General features: G+C 40.7%; 2 protein-coding genes and 1 long non-coding RNA gene across 3 annotated transcripts in view; 1 reads left to right on the top strand and 2 right to left on the bottom strand.

The window, feature by feature from the left end:
* Positions 1-434: 434 nt before the first annotated feature.
* polr2l (RNA polymerase II, I and III subunit L) lies at positions 435-5,032 on the bottom strand. Its single transcript, XM_030076446.1, has 3 exons — positions 4,880-5,032; positions 3,149-3,253; positions 435-773 (listed from the first exon to the last, which is right to left on the bottom strand). The coding sequence occupies exons 2-3, from the start codon at positions 3,241-3,243 to the stop codon at positions 665-667; spliced, it is 204 nt and encodes a 67-aa protein (XP_029932306.1). The 5' UTR covers positions 3,244-3,253; positions 4,880-5,032; the 3' UTR covers positions 435-664.
* An 8,966-nt stretch (positions 5,033-13,998) lies between these two features.
* Positions 13,999-16,989, bottom strand: LOC115357165 (uncharacterized). Its single transcript, XR_003928074.1, has 2 exons — positions 16,845-16,989; positions 13,999-16,069 (listed from the first exon to the last, which is right to left on the bottom strand). It is a non-coding gene; the product is annotated as an uncharacterized LOC115357165 (long non-coding RNA).
* A 2,195-nt stretch (positions 16,990-19,184) lies between these two features.
* The window catches only part of dagla (diacylglycerol lipase, alpha), a 41,183-nt gene continuing 38,866 nt past the window's right edge, over positions 19,185-21,501 (top strand). The window contains exon 1 of the mRNA XM_030079154.1: positions 19,185-19,915. The gene's annotated coding sequence lies outside the window, so the exon portion shown is untranslated. The remainder of the gene's footprint in view (positions 19,916-21,501) is intronic.

The following is a 21,501-nucleotide window of genomic DNA, read 5'->3' as shown; positions in this document are numbered from 1 at the left end:
GGGTGCTCCTGGCAAACCTATTCCTCCAAAGGAATAGCATTAGGTCTCATTTTCCCAAGACCCAGTTTTATTGTCCCAGGCCTTAGATCTTTCATGCTGAAAATCAAATCTAAACCTGGAATATGATTTAAACCATTCTAATCATCAAAATAATCTACATTTTAAGCATCTGAAAATCTAATTCAGAGTGACTTGCAATGAGTGCAACCAAAATTGTGTCTCCAAACCTCTACAAATAGTGCAAGCAGCGGCTGTACAGCACAACAGCAACTCATTATTTTTTCACCTCAGGTTTGTTAAAACCAACAGCTCTTCCAATAAAACACTGCTGCACACATAAATATAAATGGATCTTCTACTTCCAGCAGAACTCACTGGACTGGTAAAATTTGTGCGCATGGAATTTCACTTGGAAATCAGATGAGGAAAGCAAATAACTGATTTAACAGCTTTATTTAGAAAAACACTCTTCAAATAAGATACTTGAACTAAAAATGTTGCAAAACTATTGTAGTTGTCATGTCATCTCTGCACTGGCACAGACAATCTGATAATGTACAGTGGAGAGACTCCACAACACATCCATCAGCCTGTCCATGTCACAAGTCATGTCCCTGTCCAGTCCGTCCAAGGCCGTCGTTCTGGTGAAGGTGGGCAAAAACAATCACTTCTCCAAGGGAGCATAGTTCAGCAACTTCTCAATAAGATCCACATGAGCAAGGAGCATCCTCCGGCAACAGTATCTCTTCAAGCCCAAGGCATCAAGGGCGTCACTTCAAAGTGAGAGAAACAGAGATGACAGTCAAATACTGGAAACACAAGGCACTTCATTGCAATGGGTAAGTCAAGGAATATGTCGCATATGTATTTAATTGCATCTTGAGTCAAAATGCAGACAATTCAAAACAAGAACAAAAAAAAACAACCTATGCACCAAGAAGTGGATACATAATAAGGTTCCTTCCTCCTTGAGGATATGGAAAACAGGGGGGGGCCTGTCTCAGAATGCATGAGGTGAAAAACATATAAACAATTTCGTCAAGTCACCACTCCATCACTGGGCTAATCGGGGTTTCAAAATATATACTTCTGGGCAATTTAGATGCTGAGAATCCACCAGACTTTGATATCTTTGGAATGTGGCAGGAAATTGGCGCTGGAGGACACACTCCAAACACAAAAACAGTCAAACTCCACACAGCACCAGACCCAGATTATTCTGCAGTCATGAGCCAGTGCCAAACACTGAGCCACTGTGTTACCCTCATACAGAAAGCAATTAAATGTAAAGCCACTCGAATACTACTTTTTGCCATTTAAGAATTACCTTCAGTCACAACATGGACTGCTTCAGTTTTGATAATGGACCTACTATTATTTACACTGTTGTTGCCAATACATCATCTTGTTGCTGGTCATCACTATGCAATGTTGACTATCCAGTTTTAAAATCAATGTCAGGAAATGAACATCTAGTTTATTATGGAGTCCAGTAAAGTTTCAGGCTACTGTTTCAATAAATAAGGTTCTATATGCTTGTCCATTGTGTTGTCACAAGTCCTAACACTGGCTTAAGAAATTTCTCAACAATAATACAGAGACTTGGTAGACAGTGAAGATGTATGAATTCAAATTAATCACTGGAGTGGAAACTGTAGGGAACAATGACTCTTACCACTGTTTGTACAAATAAATGCTTGGTATGCTGTTGCACTACAATGTAAGTAGGGCCTATTTGCATTTATTGTGCTAACTATGCATTTAACCTCCATGTAGTAAATAAACATCATGCTATTAATAGTGCCTATGCGCAGTCCAGTATAGTCATCCCTTTGGTAAAACTTCACTAAACATAAAAGATATTTTGGAGGGGGGTTGGGTTAATCTTTAAAGCAAAGGCAGCCTTATCTGACAGGTGGCTATATACACAATATCTGCTTAAACTTTTTTCAATTTATAATCATTAGTCTAGAATATTACTTTAACATGGTAACATCTTTTCTTGTATTAAGAAAAAGGTCAAGGGCTGTCGTTATCTATATACTGTGGACCTGTAAAGCCCTTTGAACCTGGAAGTGATTGAGACTGAGCATTAAATAAACTTGAAGAAAAATCAACGGACTTTTCAAGACATTAATTTCACAGCAGACTGTGCTTTGTGACCCCACTGACTATGTCGAATAAATTACCTTCAGAGATGTTCAGACACTGTTTATGTTTTACTAAGGACACACTGTGTCATAGATGTGAGGAGCCACTCTTTAATTGGACCCATGTTCTATAACCTACACATTGTGTTTGGCATATATCGTTTATATCTGGCTTTACCTAATGGCACATATTATAGCTGGATCATGTTGGAACTGTTATTGGATTACCGTCATAGTGCTTACAGGAACACAGATTATTTTAAGAGCCAATAATGGTTAATTCATTGTTTTTTTTCACAGCTACAGTTACAAATCACATAATAGCCAGCAGCCTACAGCTCTGCCCACATTCTTTTAAAACGCTTCACTTCGTTTTGCACTCACCTTAGAAGCAGCAAGCCAGCACGCCCAAATGGAGCGCACCATAGCTAACTGTGATCCAGTGTGTGAGTGAGTTTTACCTACAGCTCATAGAGAGGCTTTGCATCAAAAAAGCTCAGTGCAGAATGTTGAACTAAAAGGCGCAAAGGAATCGGGATGTTTGTGGGACTGTAACATTGCATTGGCAAAGGCTGGCAACATGGGGATAATGTCAAACCCTGGGACAAATTACAGCTCTTGAGTCTCACTTTGTCCAACGCAAAGTTATGTTTTGAATATCACCCAAGCCCAGCAACAGCCTTTCATATATTATTCAAACTAAGAAAGAGGGAGGGAGGATTACACACGCCACCCTCTGTACTTCTAATTTTTAGATACATATTTGCCCTTTTGAGTCTTGCAGATTCCCTTTTTTCATAAAATACACCTGTTTTCAACAAGGGAAGGATGATTCTGAAATCAGTTTCTGAAAGCTGTTTTCTAGCCATACAGAATGAAGTCGAAATTTGCATTTGCAAAAAATGTCTAGCATTTGGACTCAAGGCGCAAGTACCAGCAGATGAGGCTGTTCGGGATTGTGTAATTACAGCAAGAAGCATGTATTGTATTTCTCTTACCCCTCAGTATACTCAGCTTGAAGCAGGCCGAGATACGCCTCCCATTTGTTACCCACGATCTTTCCACACGTGAAGCACCGGATTGGGATGATCATTGTCGGACACCTGCAGACAGAGGCATCAAACTGTAAACAGCACTGCCTAGACATGATAGTGACCACTAACATTACCTAGCGAGCATGGAGTTTGTCATATGTTACATGTTTGATACACCCTGGAGACTCAGAATAGAGTACTTCAAAGCTGCACATAGCAAAGATGGATAGAGTTTAGAAAGAGATGGCACCCCCTGTGTATATCAGTGAAACGCTCCTGGGCAGTAGAATTGCAACCAACAATAAAAGAGTTCTTTCTCTTTGAACGTGTAGCTGTATGTATTAGGATTGGGCGATGTCGACTGAATTGGCATGAGTCTGCAGTAAAACACTGTGATGGATGATGGTGCAGAAGTGCGTGCCGTATGGGGTTCAGCAGAAAAAACTCTGAGCTGTGTGATATCTAACATTGATGTGCCACCATTTTTAGCATTTCAAAGATGCTGACAAAAAAAAAATAAATTCTAACAGATTCATGATACAAAACAAACATTCAGTGAAAATCAGTTACAAATCTGACAATTTGAATGAGTATCATCATATCACGAACAAGCAACATCTTATAGAGGAAAAAAGTGAAGGAACAGAAGAAACAAGTGTTAGAATAAAAGACAAACAAAAATTGAAGAAAAAGGGAATATCTCCCTACTTAGTTTTGATATGAATTACTTAATTTTCTCAATGGTAAGGGATGTTTATATGCTTTTATGTTAATACTGCTTGAAAGGGAAGTGTGGAAGATCATCAGTTCAACACAGAATATATGGAATTTAGGATTTAATTAATGTCCCGCCCTTTGTATACCACATTTTCCAAAAATACAGATCACTTTTAAGTGTTACATGCTTAAAAAAAAAAAAAAAAAAATGTTAATATTGTGTGAGATCGTTCCTTCGTCTTTGTTGCAAAACACGCACATTAGTAAGTTTTCTGGATTATATTTGATAAAGAAACTATTACAATGGTAATATTTATGTGAGATTTTCATATGCAAGTCTTTACTTTTGTTAGGAATCAAAATAACATTATGTCCATATGAAGAAATAATCTTCTGCATACAATGTGTGAATTACTACATCATATATTAAAAAAATCCATATTTCTCAAGAACTAGGCCAATTATATGGTCCTACAGCATCGAGGCTTTTATCGTGTGCACAAAGTGCGGCGTTTCAAACTTTCCCAACGGTAAACTGACGAAGTGCGTCATCTCTTTTATAGCTAAACCATCTCTCATATATGTAAATACAGGCTTATCTGGTTTTTACAGTGATACAACGATAACACTCAACACAAGCAATATTTACGCTAAGTAGCAGCTAGCAGCTAACGATAACGTGACTAAATGCCAAACTTTGTCATAAGTCTATGTATGACAACAGCACTGGCTTCCCAAGTTGACTGGTAACAACAAGTTAACTGTAACCCTAAAACCATCCACAAGACCACCATTACTCCCTCTGTACCTAAAATGAGCTTAACTTAAACACTGCATTAACTGTTAGCTAGCACTGCATTACATTAGCTAACTCCTCTCCTACCTAAGATGACGAGTTAACTTCAACGATAACATTTCTGACTAGTCGGGAACCAACATGAACAAAGATAAAATATGAAAATTGTGTTTGGTGCTCACCACTTTCACCGAGTTACTTTAGTTCGGCTATATCCTACGAGGAGCAGCAAGTGAAAAATGTGCTTCCTAGCGGCGGTGTGAGCAAGCTAGCCCCGTTAGCCAGGATGAAAAACACGAACACCTTCTGGAAAATACTAAATCACTTCCGGGACGTGCTTTTCAAAATAAAACATGTCACTATCACGTAAGCAAAGCGAAAATATACTATATCCCTTAAGGACAGTTTTGTTCCAAATTAAAATACAACAGTTTCTCCTAAAATACCATTTCTAGTGAATTAAAGTGCAATTATAAAATGATATCTCAATTTTCTCAAAATTCAAATGACTCATTATTGAGGTATGTATGTATTTGTGTGTGAGTGAATTCAGTGTATGGTTGAGTCACCATTGGAAATGAACTTCACTGTCCTCTTCCTCCTCTTGGGTTTTTTACTTAGTTGGTGTCCTGGACCTCATGAATCTTCTCGGCCAGCAAGATCTCTGCTTTTCTGGTTCTCCATTTCAAGCTTCCAGCTGATGGTGAAGGTCAACCTTTCCCTCTCACAAGACTCAAACCTAATGGTCAACTCATCCATCTCTTGGTGGGGAGCAGTTTTTTCTCAAGGCCTTGAGCTTGTTTGTAAGCTTATGGATTTTGAGATTCTTTTCCACCAGTTCCTTGTGTAATGTCATCTCCATTTCTGAGGACTTCAGCATGGCAGCCTGTTGCTGCCTGCTGAAGTCCCTTTCTTTTTGAAAACTGTCGTTTTATCATTGAGCATCTTCTTGCTCTGTTGTTGGGAATCCCTCTCTGTCATTGCTCGGAGCTTAATGGTAGCCTCCCTGGTGCTGGAGGACATCTTCTGGTGGTGCTCAATGGTTTGGTGGAAAGCTGTTTCTCTGTCAGCGGCCTTGAGGCTCATCACTTGCATCTTGCTGTTTTTATCCCTTTTTTTTTTTTTTTTTTTTTAAAGAAGTGCTTCTTTGAGAACTTCTGTTTTTCTTTGCTCATCCTCATGTTCTTGGTGCAGAGTCCTTTCTAGGTTCTTGTGCTCTGAAATATGTTGGCTGGTGCTGTGGAGCTCCTCTTTGAGTTTTTGAATATCATTGTTGATATTCCTCATCATGGCTGTTGTGTATTGTTCAAGGCCCTTTCTTTGTAACTGTGTCTTTTAGCTCATCAGTTTTGTTTAGGTTCACCTAATTTTCTCAGCAGACTGCCTTGTCTATGTTCTCTTACTCCACAATCTGTTGTTTGGCACTGTTGAACTGCTGTTCGAGTTTCTGCACATGATTACAGGAACTTTTCTTTGATTCATCAGCTTTTGCCAGGAGGTGGACAAGGGCCTCTTTGTCTGTTTCTTAAGCCTTGAGGGCGATGGCCTGTTGCTCCATGCTGAGCCATGCAGGCCTGGAGTTCTGCAGCAAGTATTTCCTTTTCTTCTCTGGAGTCATCCGACCCCGGTGTGTCTTCAGAAGTCTCCAAACAGCTTGCTGTCTCACTGGCAGCCTCCTGGCAGCTCACAGGAGTCAGGGTGTCCTTTGACTCTTCCAGAGAGCTTGAAGTGTTTATAATCCAAACGTCTTCTGCAAGAGCACCCAGAATATTTGTCCTGCACTGTAACTCCTTCTGGGTCAGGAGGTTGCAGAAGGGACAGGATGACTCACCAGTGAGAGCCCGGTTACCATGTTCTGCTCTAAGAAATACTTCACAGATGGTGTGTTGGTCATATGACATTATGTAACCAGATCTGCAGGATGGGCAAATGCGAGTTGTTTCAGTTGGTGACATATTGTCAAGATCTTGTTTCAGGGGTCTTGTTGCACGCACTGTGTCCACCATGTTGGCCTCAGCCTGTTGTCAGCGGTGCCATGGCAACACTGTTGGAGCTGCCACTGGTCTTCTCCACTCACTGGCCTCCTGCTGGTGCATTGGTGGGGTGTATGGGTAGTGAGGAGTGGGCAGGGTTGGAGGCTCTGAGCCATGTGGTTGCTGGGCATAGGCGGAGTTTGCGGGGGGGCAGGGGGGGCATTGCCCCCCCCCAGCGTCTGAAATGTGTCACTACATTGAGTCAAAAATAGGTCCAATTTTTTTTTTCCTGTATACATATCTATAAACATTTAAGCAATGCAATAAAATAAGATTATTTTCAAAAATAAATCTGATTTACATTATGTTTGGTATTGTAATAAATAAAATAATAATTAAAAAAAATGTTTGCCCCCCCCCCCAGCGCAAATTTCAAACTCCGCCTATGTTGCTGGGTCTCTTTTTTGAAATCTAGAGTTTGCTCAGTCATGTATTTTTCTTTTTCTTTTGGCTGTGCTGGCTGGTCACAGCACTGTGGGGTGGTGGCATGGACCTAAGGCTCGGGTTCATTTGTTTCCTGAATCTCTTTTTTGGGATTCAGAATTTTACGAGGCTTGGCCTTTTCTTGTGGCTGTGCTGGCTGGTCACAGCACTGTGGGGTAGGCCCAGGGTCATCTGACTTTAGATCTTTAGACCTAGGCTCCAACCAAGCTGGCTGTAGGCTGGGTACAAGAGTCCCTGCTGTCACAACAGAGGCCATGTGTTGGATGGCAACCCCCTGCCGGGTTGCTCAAATGATATCAGGGACTCAGGGACATCTGACTGCTGGGACTGATCTAGCAAGAGCTGTTTGACCACAGCTAGGTTGCTAGAATTTGGTGTTTTCTGGGTTGTTTTCAGCCAGGCTGGCTGAAGATGAATGACCAAAAAAGGCAGACTTAAGGCCGGTTTATGGTTCTGCGTATGTGTAGCTTACGGAGGGTTTACGTAGCAAATGCGTCCCTTGCAGGCCCTCTGTGACCGCTGCAGAGACTTGCCGCGCACCTTCCAAAAATTGTAACTATGCGGACCCCACGCAGGCCCTATGCAGACCCTACACAGACAACAAGAGCTATGATTGGTCCACCGAACTACATCATTTTCGGCATTTCACCCCTCCGGCGTCACTTCCTGTTGTGGTGCCAGCAGCACCATTTTTATAAGAACAGCAGTTGTGATCAGATTTCAACTCGTCGGTTAATTTTGAATTGAAAGTTGTTGTTGTTTGATATTAATTAGCTCCAGCTCCAGCATCAATCTCTCTCTCTCAGTGGCCATGTCTTCACTGTGACTAGTACAAAAGCCGAAATTTCAAAATTAACCGACGAGTCGACATCTGATCACAACTGCTGTTCTTTTAAAAATGGCGCTGCTGGCACTACAACAGGAAGAGCAGCGGCCATATGTCACAGGGTCTACGTAGGTCTGCAGAAAAAAAGCCGCGTCCCCTACCGTTTTGGCAGAGAATTGCTTAGCGTACTTCGCAGAAGTATACGAGACACACACCATCTGCATAGCAACTGCGTGCATGTTGCGTCTAGTGTCTGCAGAACCATAAATTGGCCATTAGAAGTTTGTTTAATGTGGGAGTTGAATGACATATCCTGGTCAGATGACTCCAAGATTCCTTGTGGTGGTGCTGGAGGCCACTGTGATGCTATTGAGGGTAACTGTATGATCTGATAATGCGTTGCTGAGGTGTTTAGGGTCTACAACAATAACTTCAGTTTTGACTTGAATTACTAGTAGAAAATTACTGGTTATCCAGTTCTTTATGTCCTGAAGACATGCTGGAAGTTTAATTTAGCAAACTTATTGATTTCATTTGGCTTCACTGATAGATATAATTGGTTATCATCTGCATAATAATGAAAATTTATGGAGTGTTTCCTAATAACATTTCCAAAAGCGAGCACATATAAGATGAACAGTAAAGGTCCAAGCACAGAGCCTTGTGGAACTTTATGCAGAACTTCTGTGCACATGGAGAATGCATCTTTAACACGTACAAATTGAAAGCAATCTGATAGATAGGACTTAAACCAGTTTAGTACATTTCCTTTAATGCCAACTAAATGTTCCAGTCTCAGTAATAAGATCCGATGGTCAATGGTGTCGAATGCAGCACTAAGATCTAGCAAGACAAGTGCAGAGAGAATTCCTTTGTCCGAAACAATAAGGTCATTAGTAACTTTCACCAGTGCTGTCTCTATGCTGTGGTTTGCTCTAAATTCTGATTGAAAGTCCTCAAATAGACTATTGTTATGAGAAAAGTCACACAACTGCTTGGCAACTATTTTCTCAAGGACCCTACAGAGAAAGGGAAGGTTGGAAATTGGTCTGTAGTTAGCTAAAACACCTGCATCTAAGGTAGATTTTTTAAGAGGACGTTTCATCACAGCTAAAGGCGTGTGGTACATAGCCTGTTAATAAAGACAGGTTGATCATATCAAGAAGAGACGTGCCAACAGAGGGTAAAATTTCCTTAAAGGAAGTTGGGATGGGGTCTAGTAGACAGGTAGATGGTTTAGATGAGGAAATTGTCAGGAATAAGCTGAGAAGAATAAAGTCTGACACAGAGTGTGGAATACACTGTATATACCAAAGAAGTAACCAGTTTAATTTCTTTGCTGTATTTACCATTTGTGCTCAGGTCTTCATCTGATCTCATCTATCCAAATGGTCATTGTCTGGAGGCCCACCACCAGTTTACCGTTCCATTCTCATGTCTGCATTCTCCTTTTAGAGCCAGTTTAAGGTTGATCCACATGAATATAAGACATATGAAATACTGATAATTATGAGGATATCTCACCTGAAGTTGTTGTACTCTCCTTGTGGTTACATTTTCACTTGCATTGAACTCACTGCAAATTGGAGCCGAAGCACTCATTTTCTTTTGCTCAGTAGCAACTGTATGGTTTTTACTCTCAATTACTGGATGGTTTGACACAATTTATTTTGAAGTGTTTTTTTTACACTAGTTTTTTAAAGAACATGTTTTTGCCTCTGCCATTGTTTGGTCTCAAGATTCATACCAGTAATCATGTTTTCTATTCCATTATGGGTTTTTATGAGCACCATGAGTCCAACAGCATGTGCTCTTACTTAAGATAATGAGGCTTAATCCAGGTGTTCTCATTTAGTCTAACTTATCTTACTCCAGGACTCTACAGCCGCAGACTAAGACAAGTTTAAACCATGTTCATGAAAGCCATTTAAATGCTCTAGATTAACTAGTCTAAATTAAGGCCTACCCCTGGCTTAATGTAAGTCCCGTCAATCATTCTCTCTATCTGTACATCTGTGTGTATAGCAGGCTGAGTTTTTCAGCACCATGGACAGCTCATGTTGCAGCCTTGGCCGTGGGGGCACTGCAGGTGACGTCACCTTTAGGACTATAGGGCAAATCAATAAAGTGTATAAATAAATAAATAAATAAACATGAGGTTGATGTGAGTATTTAACACTGACATTCACGTGCACGCACACACCACATACACACACACACACGCACTCACAGACGCATGCACACACAGACACACAGACACACACACACACACACACACACACACACACAGGAGGCACAGGAATTGTTCTGATTGGATCACTCCACTCTTATTTGTGAAAATACCTTTTTAATCTTTAACAAAACGTTGTTTTAACTCAGGAGAAATCAGCTGAGACCTCTCAAAGAAAGAACTTCATACTCTCACAGTTGATGATGATGTTTTCTACACCCAGTGATGACAATGTAAATCATTTGAATAGACAAATGATTAGACACTTTTAGTTTAAAACCATAATACTTAGAATTTTTCTGGTGTGTTTTAGAATGGAGAGGTCAAAAGATGTTGGGTATTGGCTGTAGCTACAGTTAGGTCCATAAGTATTTGGACAGTGACTCAATACTCATAATTGTGCCATTGCACACCACCACAGTGGATTTGAAATGAAGTAACAAAGACATGATTGAAGTGCAGACTTTCAGCTTTAAGTTAAAAATATGGCATTAACCGTTTAGGAATTACAGCCAGTTTTATACATTGTCACCCTATTTTCAGAGGTTCAAAAGTCATTAGAAACACTTTATATAACATATATAACTATAATTATAAGGATTATATTTAATATTTGGAGGAAAATCCTTTGCATTCTATGACTGCCTGAAGTCATCTGAGTTGGAAAAAACAGCTGAAATCAAACTGATTCACTGTCACCATCTGCCCCAGCTTACAGCCCCAGACAGTATGTTGAAAAGAGTCAGGCCCAAATAACTGATTTGCCCAATCAGCACGCCCAACATATGTGGCATAAGGTCTGATCTCAGCGCTGTGCACTATCATAATGTCCTCACTGGTTTGATCTCTGTAACATTCCAGAGGCAGAGCCTGGTTCATCACCAGGAGAACCACATCAGCCCAGCCTGATTTCAACATCCTGTGCCACCACTCGTAGGTATCAAACAGCTGTCTGCCCTGTCTGGTTTGATGTGTGTAATGTTGGTGAGCATGCTGACATGTGCAGTCTGAAATACTATTTGTCATTTTAGAATGAGGTTGTATGAGTCCAGATGAATTTAAGTGCTGGGGAAGTGGGGAAGGCCTTGGAACTGATATGTTCCTCACTGACTGGCTGACTGTGTCTTCTCAGAGCTATAAACCTAGTGGAGCCCCCTAGTGGTGATGCTTGTGACACTATTTGTTTACAAATGCTCTCTACAGTTCATAAAAATGTCAGGAAGCCGAAATCTACAAAACCCAGTTTGCAAATTTAAGGACCCACAAGACACAAACAAAAAATCTGAACTTTCTAGTTTTTTTTTTTTTTTTTTTTTTTCATTAAAGCATCCACTAGGGAAGACAATTGTATTGCAAAACTACTACTACTACTTCATGTTTTGTGTCACCAAGCAGCAAGCATTATTTCATTTATAATGGAGAGGGAATGTTTGAATAAATGCATATGGAAAATACACTAGCTTTAGGAAGAGTTATTATTTTTAGCCAACAAGAGTCAAGATATATTCCATTACAAAATTTTATTTATTTTTTCCATGCTGTTTAAGAAGAGGGAGCGGAAACAAAATAATCTCCTCATTTGCATGTCTTTAAGGTTTTTTTTTTTTTTTTTTTTTTTTTTTTTTACGTTATTGACATAGAGTCTGTTTCTTTTGTGTACATATTCATCATATCATTGTGGATGTGTGTGGTTGAGGGACCCATGACCTTAGCTCCCCAGGACTCATTGAGGCATTGAGGTATTTTGGACTTAGAAATGACCATTTTTAAAGGGGCTATAAGTTTGACTTTTACTGCACCCCATAGCACACCAGTTCCATATTATATGGCAGGGGGGTTTTCAGGGAGATCATTGCTTAATTACAACGACTCAACAATGAATTAGGGTTGCTGAGATTTCCCTATTCACTAAAGGGAGTGAGAATTCACACATGATAGAAGGAGAAATGTCTGAATCTTTTATTAATAGTGTTGCCATCTAGCATGGTGCTAGCAGCTAGGCTAACAGCCAGTGAGCTCATTCACTACTAACTTGGATGTGTCCATCATCTGCAGATGGGGCACTTGGCCACTAGCCCACCTTTCATCTCTACAGGAACAAAGAGAGGAAGCAGCTCCTTCCTTGTTCAAAGAGATGATGAATCCGTCTCATCCATCATATGATCCTCTTCCTCCAACCAGACTACAATGCACTGGCAAGTACAGCTCTGGCCACTTCCCATGCCAGAGCCAAGTGCCTCCAGCAGTCCTTTCTACACACTGCAGGGAGACTATACAATGAAAGAGAAAAGCAAAACCAACTGATTGATAGGCCTGTTACCATAAAAACATACAGCGTAGACACTCAAAGTCCAGCCCACGGGCTACATACAGCCCTCCAGGACATTGATGGCGCCCCCACCCCCGACACCACACACCCCCAAAGGATATGTGCAGAATAAAACACAGGGTTTCCCTTTAACCCTTTAAATCCCAGGAGCCAGTAGAGCTCTCTGAAAGGTTTTATTTTCTCCATCTGAACTAAATTCATTCCAGTCCCTTTTTATTTTTAATTTTTAGGTGGAATTATTTTGTAATTTTCTTCTAATTTGATGGTAATTTTCTTGTCATTTAATTTTAAATATACAATCATGATCATTGCAAATATGTTTTTCAGGTCATTTTATACTATTATTATTATTTTTTTAAATTTTACAATATTTGCCCTATCAAGACATATAACAAACAAAATAAAAAAGGCAAGACATGTCTTGCCTTTTTTATTTTGTTTGTTTGTTTGTTTTTGTTTGTTTTTTTGCAAAGGATTAAAAAGAAGTTACTGCTCTTGTGATCAGTATCTTATGCCATGCTATGTTTAGCATGTTAGTTAGAGCAGGACAAATGATTGGGACAAATCCATTTTGAAAGGAAAGAAGTCAGAAATGGCTCTTTTTATCTGTTGCCCCTTGTGGTTCGCAAGACTGGCCTCTGGCTTGACCTACTTGAGTATCCCTGGTACCCAGGCTTAAAATGTGGACATCATGTTTGTAACAATTTTAATTTTAGTCCATTTAAAAGAATTTTTTATATATCTAGCCTTGTCTGCGAGACTTTTTTTTTTTTTTTTTTTTTTTAATCAATGAATCCGAATGAATCATATAAGCTATCACTATTGATACAAGCTAAAAGGGGGCAACTAATTCATTGTTGTACAGACAAGGTTTGATTTTGTTCTTTGTGTTCATAATAAAGGTAAATTAAAAATCCAATGTGGGTTTTTTTTTTTTTTTTTTATTTTATTTCTTCAATAATGCTCAATAATGCTCAATAATAATTATAGCTCAGTGATTAAAACCTCCCCTCCCACTGGAATCTGAAGACTCTCAAATAAACATACCAAGAGCTGAGGAGTGTATGAAGTGGTCAGCCTCGCTCTCTTGTTCTCGGTCAGTCCACACACACACACACACACACACACACACATTTTGTGATTGGTATACCTGAGAGACTGTGACAAAAAGCCACTTTCCTTATTCCATATCAAACAGAATACATACAATGGGCTTTTAAGTTGCTCATTTGGCAATGCAGGGTGGGTGTTTTAGTGTTCAAGTCCAAAAGTACACCTTTATTGCTCTTCTCATGTCAAAATATGATGAATAATTAGTGTGATCAAAGCACTAACCATCGTATCTAATAAGAGCTGAGGACCTATCTTAAATACATGATCCTGAATATCGAATAATTATTTAATTCAGAGCAGTTATTGTCAAAGAAATACTGACTTGGGCTGGTTCATTGCCTTTAATAAAGGTCTGATTACAAGGAAAGCACTTCTTTACATTTAGGAGCTTTGGGGGCAGAGGAGAGTGTGCATAAGGAAAATATGTTGTAGTAATATATCAAGAATATATCATCACCATTATCACCGTCATCACCACCATCATCATCATCATCACCATCATCATCACCATCATATCAACATTATCGTCATCATAAATGTCAGTTAACTTGCTACAGTACATGTGCTAAAATGAGGAATCCTATCTGAATTATTGCATTTATACGCTCTTGAAATAATGAAAATAAATATATATTTTTTTTATTTAGTACACTGTATTATACAATGTAAGGTGGAGGTTGTTTTGGTGTTGGCAAAGTAAATTTTGTCAGTGCTAGGGGTGTCAGCTACGATGAAGTAGGCTTGCACTGAGGACTCTTGGTCACCGATGTGTTGTAAATCCTAGAAATATTTTACAAATCACTGGGACTTCCTTCTTGCTAACTACTTATTTAACAGGGACGTCCCAATGAGCTGTACATGTGAGTAGGCTCTATTTTAATGCGGTGATGATGAAACTGGAGACATTCAACAAACAGAATTTCATCTTTCATTGTAAAACAATTTCAGATGCATACATGGGAAATGGCTCCTATGAGGTTGTGAGAGGAAAGGGTTTTCCTAATGCCACACGAAGGGAGCACAGTGAACACAGAAACACCTGCCCCGTTCTGTTGAAAACTGTTCTGGCAGCAGGTTCAAACTCTAACACTGGAGCACAACTGGCTGGTCCAGCTGCTAGATTTAAGTACTTATGATGTAAAAAGATTGAACCAGCCATGACTTTTACCGTTGTGTGATGTGTTAAGGATCATTGATTGGTGACATAATTTAACTATGAAATGGAAAGCTCTCGCTTATCCTACAGTATAGTAACTTGACTAGTTTTCTCTGGCACTGGCTCATAACTGTGAACTACCGTATATATTTTATCTCAAACATTCAACAACAACCAGTGCATGCTTATGTTTTTTTCCCTCTGATAAAGTTGACTTTATAAATGACAGATATGCAGTTCTCTGTTCCACCACATTGATCTGGGACCGTGTCTCTTTCCCTGAACTCTGAAGGAAGTGGAACTGAATGCCACTGAGGGACTGATTTAGCCAAAATGTGTCCAATACACGACAGTGCACAATCCCTACTATGGTTAGGTTTCTTCTCATTTCTCATATTTTTTTATGTTAAAAGTAAAATCCAATCCAGGTGCCTTGATTTCATCTGTGGTGGGAGAAGTTTCAATGTTTGAAATTCAGTTTTTAGCAAAGTGAACCAAGCTTATTTCTGGTGAAAGAATGTACAAATATTGCATCCTTCTGTCAATATTTGTGCAAACCAGATTAAACAAGATAAAGCAGCTGAACAGACTAGCTTTAGAGAGTTTAGGCAAGTAAGCTCAGTACAGCAGTGATTTTTTTCTCTGAAACTAATTATTACAGATCAAATGCAATTAAAGAAGTGAAGCAGATTCATGCATATAGGCTACTATGTTATGTCTGACATAAGCCTTGTTAAGGTCTTGTATTCACTACAAGCAAAGTCAGACTGAAAGAAACATAAGATGCACAGTGGCTCCCCACCCCCCATCTCTACCATGATATAGTCTGTGAACCAATCAGCTTGTGACTCACTAGCCCATCAACCAATAAATAGCTTGTGATACTGAGTTGCTTTTTAATTTCTCCTCGCCAGTAGCAAGACTCCCAGCAAGATGGCTCCTGCAGCAATGATGGCACCACCAATGAGAAAAGGTTTCAGGTGTTCCAGAGAGTCTGTGCCAGAGGCGGCGGCCTCATCAGCCTCCGTTGCTGCCTCAGCTTCCGCTGCCCCGTCCTGGGCAGGGGGGTTCTCGGGCTCGGGGACCACGGGGGCAGGGTCAGCCTTGCGCGGGGCAGCGGGCTCCTTCTTCTCTGTTTTAGATGCTGCTTTGGGCGCTGGGGCCCCGCTCTTGGCCTTGGCTTCCATGGACTCAGGGACAGAGGTGTGGTCTGGAGTCTGTCTTAGGTTGACTCTGTGCTGCTTCAGTGAGGACAAACAGCAAACACACACGCACAGATTATCCCTCTGAACTCGGCTTAGACAGCATGTTATCTGTTCTGCTGGGCATTCAAAGTACTGGCACACCAAAGAGCGTTAAATATCCACATATTCATTGGATGGTGACAGAGTAGTCATGTGCCTCTGAGGCCTTAAATGTGACCTTGGAAAAACATGACATTGCTGAGAACATTTTGATGCTCAGAGGGACAGAGGGTTGTTTATTCTGGTCGGAGCAGCTGTGAAATAAACTTCCATTGATGAGATAATGTCACGACAGTTTCCTGTGCAAAGCTTTCTCATGGGAGAATCTGGCAGTTTTGTAATGGAGGAATGGAGTATGGTACACTGCAGCTTCAGAGGAGCTCAGCCATAGTCGAGGAGGACTAAACCTCAAATTCTCTCATTCTGGTGATAGACCTCTCAAGATGCAATAACCAAAGTGCATATTTAATGGCTCTTTCTGGCATCTCTCTCGCCCTTACTGTAAAATTGTATGACTCATATGTGCTATAAATGCAGGACAAGATGGAGGAGAGAAATATGGACCACACACTGACTGCAACAGAGGAAATCAGTGATGTCAGAAGAGGTGAATGAGGAAAGAATAATAATGCAGAGGCAAGAATAGTGATGAAATGCAAGAAAAACATCATCGCAGCTTGAATGACTGTATGATGGCTGCACAGGTCCTAAAAAAAAGCCCAATAATAAATATTGCAGTGGTTTGGGAGGAGGAAATACAGACATTACATACCTCTCCAACAACCTTGTAGATATTGCAAGAGGACGGGATGGATGATATAGCACAGCAGTGGCAGGAACTATAAATGTCCTTAGGATAGGCAAATGAGAGAAAACGGAGAGATGGAGGACACTGTGAAAGCAGGAGGGAGGAGAGAGAGAGGAGGAGAGAATGGGACGTACCATCTGGTCCTCAACAGAGGGGGGGGTTATCTTTGAGTGCTTAATGATGATTAAATCCTGAACTTTTTCTCATTTTTGTGCTATAATTATCAGTCTTTGGGGCTTGAATGAGTGTTAATTCACGTAGGTAAAATCCTGGTAATTGAATATGTCTCCTGCGATTGGATATCATGCAGTTTAAAAACAAGACATGGTTTGAAAATTGTGTTAAGTGCATTTTCTCAAAATTACCTGTATTTGTGCTTTATGTAAAACCTATTTCTGTTATACACCATTAGTTGTTTGCACTTCCATACACTGTAATTAGTGAATGCAAGTTTGGAAAATGTTTTGTGTAACCAAGTCACTTCACCTTTTATTATCCCATGTGTAACACTGGATTGACGCTCATGTATGTCAATGGTGAATTGATTGTTTAATGTTGTGTTACACGTATTTACATCATCTCTATTTCTGTTTTCTCTCCCTCTCTCAGTACGCATAGTTTTCAGTATCATCAACATCAGAGGGAGGTTTTCACTGAGTGACAACAGCATGTCATAGACAAATAGGCAGTCTGAAGCAAACATCATGGGCATTACTAAGACAGACCACAAACTAAAGCAAGAAAAAAAAAAAAAAAACACAGGTGTAAGCGCACTTCAGCAAGAAACTGATTTTTCGGCATTTTAGCTGTCCTGTATTCCTCCAGTGACCAAAACAAAATTCCACTCTTATCTCCTGTCGGTTTTCACAAGACAGTTTAATAGGCTTGCAGCTTGATATGGTTGTTTTGATAGGACTGACAAAACCTGGCATTAGTTTAGGGCTCCTACAAGGTTATCTGGCTAATTTATCGTGTACAAAATATAAATCATACTGTTTTCTCCTCCATGAAGACAAACCTTGCTCCTGAGACTAATTTATTTGTATCAATCACGTGGCCAAGTCTGAGCCAATGTGATGTTGTAAGAAGCTTACAAATATCCAGCACAATATTGTATCTGCTTTTTCTGTTTGAAACCTTTATTCTTCACGTTGCCTAGGTTACAGAATTCCCAATTAATATTTATTTTTTCAACACCAAAATTTAAGAAATGAATTTAAAAACCATTAATCACACATTATGGGTAGTATGATGGGTAGTATTATCTTATTATTGTTGTAGAGAAAGCTGGCTTGTACAGACTGAACGCTTCTGATGGTTTCCTGGTTCGTTAGACCTTTGTTCAACTGAATGCTGTTCCAGTTTTCCCCTAGGGTATGATACTGGAATTTTGACTTTTGGAAACATGCCTTTTCAAATTCAAGGGGACGTTTAGGAAATGACGCTGATCCACGCCCTGTCCGGTAACCTCATTTGCGTTTCATAATACAGCGACGGATTTTTTTTTTTTTTTTTTTTTCCAAATTTTAGTTGATCATTTTGGCTTATTGTTTAAGGTTAGGCTTAAGGTTAGGGTTAAGGTTAGTGTTGGGTTAAGGTTATGGCTAACACTGGGGGAAAGCTATGGAGAATGAATGTAAGTCAATTAGAAATTCCGTCGCGGTACTAGGAAACGCAAACTCACGTTCGGTACTTTGATGCAAAGACGACAGTATGTCAAGATAGTAATTTTAGTTACATTCGCTCTTGGTAGGCAAAAGGAGTCGCTGTGCGCTGTTTATTCTCTACAGTTTGTGAATTTGTGAATTCGTATGTTTTTTTTTGTTTTGTTTTTTTTTAACTCAAATGTTTGTGAACATTTTGGTTAAATCCGCGGTCTACCGGCTGCAGGACAAGACTGCTTTGGTCCACATCGCTGTGTTGCCGAGTCGCCATGGTAACCAACATTGCTTTGAATAAATTTAGAAACTAGCCTGGGCGATGGTGGCACAGAAAAAAAACAAAATGTATGCTGCTCCCCTTCAAAGTAATGTAATCTCACGACGTTGCGAATTCCCAACTGTTTATCGAACACAAATTTAGCAAAAGAGAATTAACGTATCTGCAGTTTTACTTGGGACCCTTTAAAGAAATCAGCGCCGAGACTTTTTTTTATGGCGGACAACCTCTTGCAAAACACTCCTCTCTCTGACAAAGTCGCTCACGGTGATTCCTTGGCATTCACAAACCACAAGTGCCGCACTTTCACCGCATGATCCTAGCCATTCCTGAGACGTGTGCGTAAACAACGCAGCCTCGATTAGCCGAGGCTTCTGTCCTAGGGGCAGAAAAACAACGTATAGGTTTGAACGTAAACGACGCGGCGGTGATTCGGCGTCCGCGGGATAGCAGCGGAGCTGGAAAGCGAATAGCCACGACGTATCCCTCTGTCGGAGAAAAATGTTGTCAGAGGGGGTGGGCCAGTTTCTCGGGAAATGTTGCCGTTCAGTTGCCATCCGTGCTGGGGTTCGGGAGTTGTCCGGTTGATGGCATACGCAGGCTACTGACTACCCGGGAGTAGAAAAGGTTTCGCGTTGTTCGTACAACTCGAGAGGCTGTCTTTTTCATAGAAACCATGACGGACTCCGGTAAAGAGACGTTGATAAAGACACACGGTCAGTGAACTGCCACAGCCGACGACGTGTTGCAATTCACAAGAGAAGGAAACCAATACCCGGCGGCCAGAAAACTACCGTCTCCGCCGTTTGATGGCATGTGTCTCTCCGTCGGGTTTTCCTGAGACTCGGTGGATACCCGGGGGAGCTTGAATTCTTTGATGCCGCTGGATTCATTCATCCGGATCCCGCAGTGTGCTGCTGTAATGCTGTGTGTGTAGTGGAAAAAAAACCTTTCATCAGTTGGACATTTGAAATTTCATCCCTGAGCCGCTGGTCGGTGGTGGGGAAAGCGGGTGGAGATTGAGAGGCAGTTGGAGGATATGGGAGAGCGAACGGAACCGATGCAGTGGGTCTTGGCAAGGCATCGTCAAAATACAGGTGAGGAGACTGACACCTGCTAATGCATTAAGGACACCTCATCATAGTGTGCCTTTACCTGATCCATTCATGTCAGTGGGTGGTTTAAGATGTAACCCTTAAGGCCACATATCTCCGTCAGGCCTACGGGATACCACCTTAAGCAGCTGTCCTGATTAAAAGAGATTAGACAACCACTGCTGCCACCGCTCTCGCTGGAATCACACATTTGTTGTTGTGGCACGGCGAGGCAGCCTACTTAGCCCAGTTAACGATGAAATGTTTTTCACTGGGCTGTGGGTGACATTTAATGGAATGGTTAATGTGAACAGGAACCTGGTGCAGCAACAGTAAGGGAAATGTCACACCCATTTATCATCTCCCCTAATGTTCAGGGCGTTCATCCTCTTTTGATTTCCAGTTATGGATAGCCCTATTATTTAAAAGACATTTTCCCCCACATGACTCTAGTCTCATGTGTCGTAATGTCTGAGGCCACTTGAAGCACAACAGCCTCCACTGAGCACTGCTTCAGCATAAATGAGCAGGGATTGCACAGTTCTGCAACATGTGCCGCTCACCCCACAGTTGTTCAATTGGAGAGTGTCAGCAGGCACAATTCAGTTCCCCTGACCAAGCCAGTGAACTCCTCTGGTTATATCATTGATTTTTTTATCACCAGATCTGCATGATAATTCAGTCAGAGTTCGTGCTGCTAGATGGTTTGAGCGTGCCAGGTGAAAGACAGGGTTTGGAAAGAGGAAGTGTTGGTCTGAGATTGAGAAAACTTGCCATCACAGGGGAAGCAAGACAGAGTTCAAACTTCTGAGTCTGTTTGAGATAGGCAATTGTTGAAGATCATTGTGACAAAAAAAAAAAAAAAAAACAGCCTCAGAGGTGCGGTTGATTGCACAGGAGTGTGTATTGGACCTCATAATATTGATGATCAGACACAACCTAATTATTTATGCCTGATTTCCACACCATAGGCCTAAGAATGCAGTCTTAGGAAGAAGGAGCCTGTCCAATATATCTAATCAAAACTCAACCATTAAGTCCTAGATTTAACATGGGCAGGTGGAAAATGGGCTAATTTGAGTTATGGTAATATTTTAGGAGTGATCATGATTAGGCTAATAAGTAGTTTTCCTGAGATGATTATGGTGGCTCAGCCTGTAGACAAAATGATGAGACAATCCAGCCAAGCCCAGCTAGGTAAGAGGAGCATAAGCACCGCTGTTTACTCTTGCTTTCACTATCCCTGTGGGCTTCAGCTGCCTCTGTGGAGCCCTGGCTGTATGTCTCTGTGCTCCCCTGGCGCTTTTTATGTGGGTTTCTTTTACTTCACCTCCTCTTGTCCTAGAAACCAAGCTTCTCTGCCTTACTATTGACTAATTGATTTAGTATGATTTAGCAGAACCTCAGGCTGGTGGTTGGGTGTTAAGAATCGCAGTGCTTTGGCATGAGGCAGCAGCAAAGTGGATCCTTATACAGTGTTGGATTTTTTTAGGTCTGCTACCAACATCCATTATTGTGGACATCCATTGTGGACTCTATTTAGCCACCTACAGTTCTTTAAAGAATGTGAAAAATCATCTCCTATTCTT

The sequence above is a fragment of the Myripristis murdjan genome, chromosome 3 (genome assembly GCF_902150065.1).
Source record: "Myripristis murdjan chromosome 3, fMyrMur1.1, whole genome shotgun sequence".
NCBI classification, from domain to species: Eukaryota; Metazoa; Chordata; class Actinopteri; order Holocentriformes; family Holocentridae; genus Myripristis; species Myripristis murdjan.
The sequence above is the reverse complement of the archived record's forward strand: the minus strand, read 5'-3'. Positions and strand labels throughout refer to the sequence as shown.

Bases quoted from the DNA above. Each gene is read 5' to 3' on its own strand.
- polr2l (XM_030076446.1), bottom strand. From the start codon at position 3,243: ATGATCATCCCAATCCGGTGCTTCACGTGTGGAAAGATCGTGGGTAAC. The intron at 774-3,148 runs GTAAGAGAAATA...CTCACTTTGAAG, and splicing joins CAAGCTGAGTATACTGAGGG to TGACGCCCTTGATGCCTTGG.